At 62.4% G+C, this 2,040-nt stretch overlaps 1 protein-coding gene across 1 annotated transcript; it reads left to right on the top strand.

The window, feature by feature from the left end:
- Positions 1 to 377: 377 nt before the first annotated feature.
- Positions 378 to 1,626, top strand: THRA (thyroid hormone receptor, alpha; the record flags this gene model as incomplete). The annotated part of the gene is made up of 2 exons (XM_014959089.1): positions 378 to 524; positions 680 to 1,626. Coding segments are annotated over 2 exons (927 nt in total), but the record flags the coding sequence as incomplete, so codon positions are not given.
- Between the last annotated feature and the right edge of the window lie 414 nt (positions 1,627 to 2,040).

Here is a 2,040-nt window from a genome sequence, read left to right as displayed (position 1 = left end):
CCCCTCCCGGCCGGTGGGCAGCTGAGCACCCACACGCTCGGTGCACGCATGACGTGCAGCACTCGTGGTGGTTCCCCAGCACCAAGGGGGGGGTGGTTGGAGTGTGTGTGTTGGCGGGGGGGGGTGTTTGGGATGTCACCCGGTGTCCTTGAGCTCGTCACCCCTGGAGGGTTAAGGGGTGAGCGGTGACCGAAGGGGACAGCTGTGCCCTGCGGGGTGGCCCTGTCCCCGTCCCCGTCCCCGCAGCGCTGCTGGCACACAGCTCCCTCTCCTGGCTGCTCCCCCGGTGTCCCGGGGTGGGGGGGGGACATGACACCCCCATCACACACACATCCCCCACACACACCCCCCAAACCCCTCCGCCTGTCCCCCCGCAGCCCGAGGACATTGGCCAGTCGCCCATGGCCTCCATGCCCGACGGGGACAAAGTCGACCTGGAGGCGTTCAGCGAGTTTACAAAAATCATCACCCCGGCCATCACCCGCGTGGTCGACTTTGCCAAAAAACTGCCCATGTTTTCGGAGGTAAGAAGTTCAAGGGGGCGGGGGAGAGGAAATCCAAGGAGGGGGCTTGGCAGGGGGGGACGGACACACCAGTTGTGTGTGTGTCCCCACATTTTGATGCCAACCTTTTATTATTTATTTATTATCCCTCCTCCTCTCCATCTCCGACCTCTCAGCTGCCTTGCGAAGACCAGATCATCCTGCTGAAGGGCTGCTGCATGGAGATCATGTCGCTGCGGGCGGCCGTGCGCTACGACCCCGAGAGCGAGACGCTGACGCTGAGCGGGGAGATGGCCGTCAAGCGGGAGCAGCTCAAGAACGGCGGCCTCGGCGTCGTCTCCGATGCCATCTTCGACCTGGGCAAGTCCCTCTCTGCCTTCAACCTGGACGACACCGAGGTGGCCCTGCTCCAGGCCGTGCTGCTCATGTCCTCAGGTAGCCGTGGCCGATTCTGCTCCCCCACATGCCCCTGGGAGGTGCTGGGAGGGTGGAATGGGGTGGGCACCCCAGTGCCCGGTGCCCAGGGAACTATAAGGATGCATGGGGTGGGCACCCCAATGCCCAGAACCCTCAGCATCTTTGGGGTACGTTGGGTGGGCACCACAATGCCCAGAACCCTCAGCATTTTTGGGGTGCATTGGGTGGGCACGCCAATGCCCAGACCCTCCAGCATCTTGGGGGTGTGTTGGGTGGGCACCCCAGTGCTCAGAACCCTTAGCATCTTTGGGGTGCATTGGGTGGGCACCCCAGTGCCCAGAACCCGCAGCATCTTGGGGATGTGTTGGGTGGGCACCCTGATACCCAGAGCACCCAGGATTGGGTTGGCACCCTGGGGAAACTCTGTCCCACTGGTTTTGGGGGAAAGTGGGGTCAGCACCCTAATTCCCAGTGCCCTGGGGAGCCATGCCAGGCTTGGGGGAGGAGGGCGGATTTGGGATGAGCACCCTAATTTCTAGTGTGGGGTGGGCACCCTAGTCCCCAGATCCTTGGGAGTATGGAGAGGGCACCCCAATCCCGAGCGCTGCAGCCTGGGGGTGAAAGGAGGGGGGCACCTTAATCCCCAGTGCCACAACCTGGGGGTGCAAGGAGGGGGGGAACAACCCTCATCCCCGGGAGTGTGGGGTGGGGACCCTAATCCTGAGTGTCACACCCTGGGGGTGTAAGGCGGGGGACACCCTCATCCTTGGTTCCTGGGGGCACGGGGCACGTGGAGTGAGAGCCTCTGTGTCGTAGGCTTCATGAGGGGTGTCCGGGGTGGGCACCCCAAAATGCTTCGAGGGGGTAGTGTGTGGGGCAGGGGGGCTTGGGGGAGGGGAAAAATGCACACACACGTGTAGAATCATAGAATCATTGAGGTTGGAAGAGACCCTTGGGATCATCGAGTCCAACCATCTCCCCTACTCTACAAAGTCCTCCCCTACACCATGTCCCTCAGCACTGCATCTAAACGGCCCTTAAACACAGCCAGGGATGGGGACTCCACCCCCTCCCTGGGCAGCCTGTTCCAATGCCCGACCACTCTTTGGGTGAAAAATTC

The sequence above is a fragment of the Calidris pugnax genome, unplaced genomic scaffold (assembly GCF_001431845.1).
Source record: "Calidris pugnax isolate Ruff unplaced genomic scaffold, ASM143184v1 scaffold341, whole genome shotgun sequence".
Lineage (NCBI taxonomy): Eukaryota > Metazoa > Chordata > Aves > Charadriiformes > Scolopacidae > Calidris > Calidris pugnax.
This window is presented reverse-complemented; position numbering and strand designations above follow the sequence as displayed.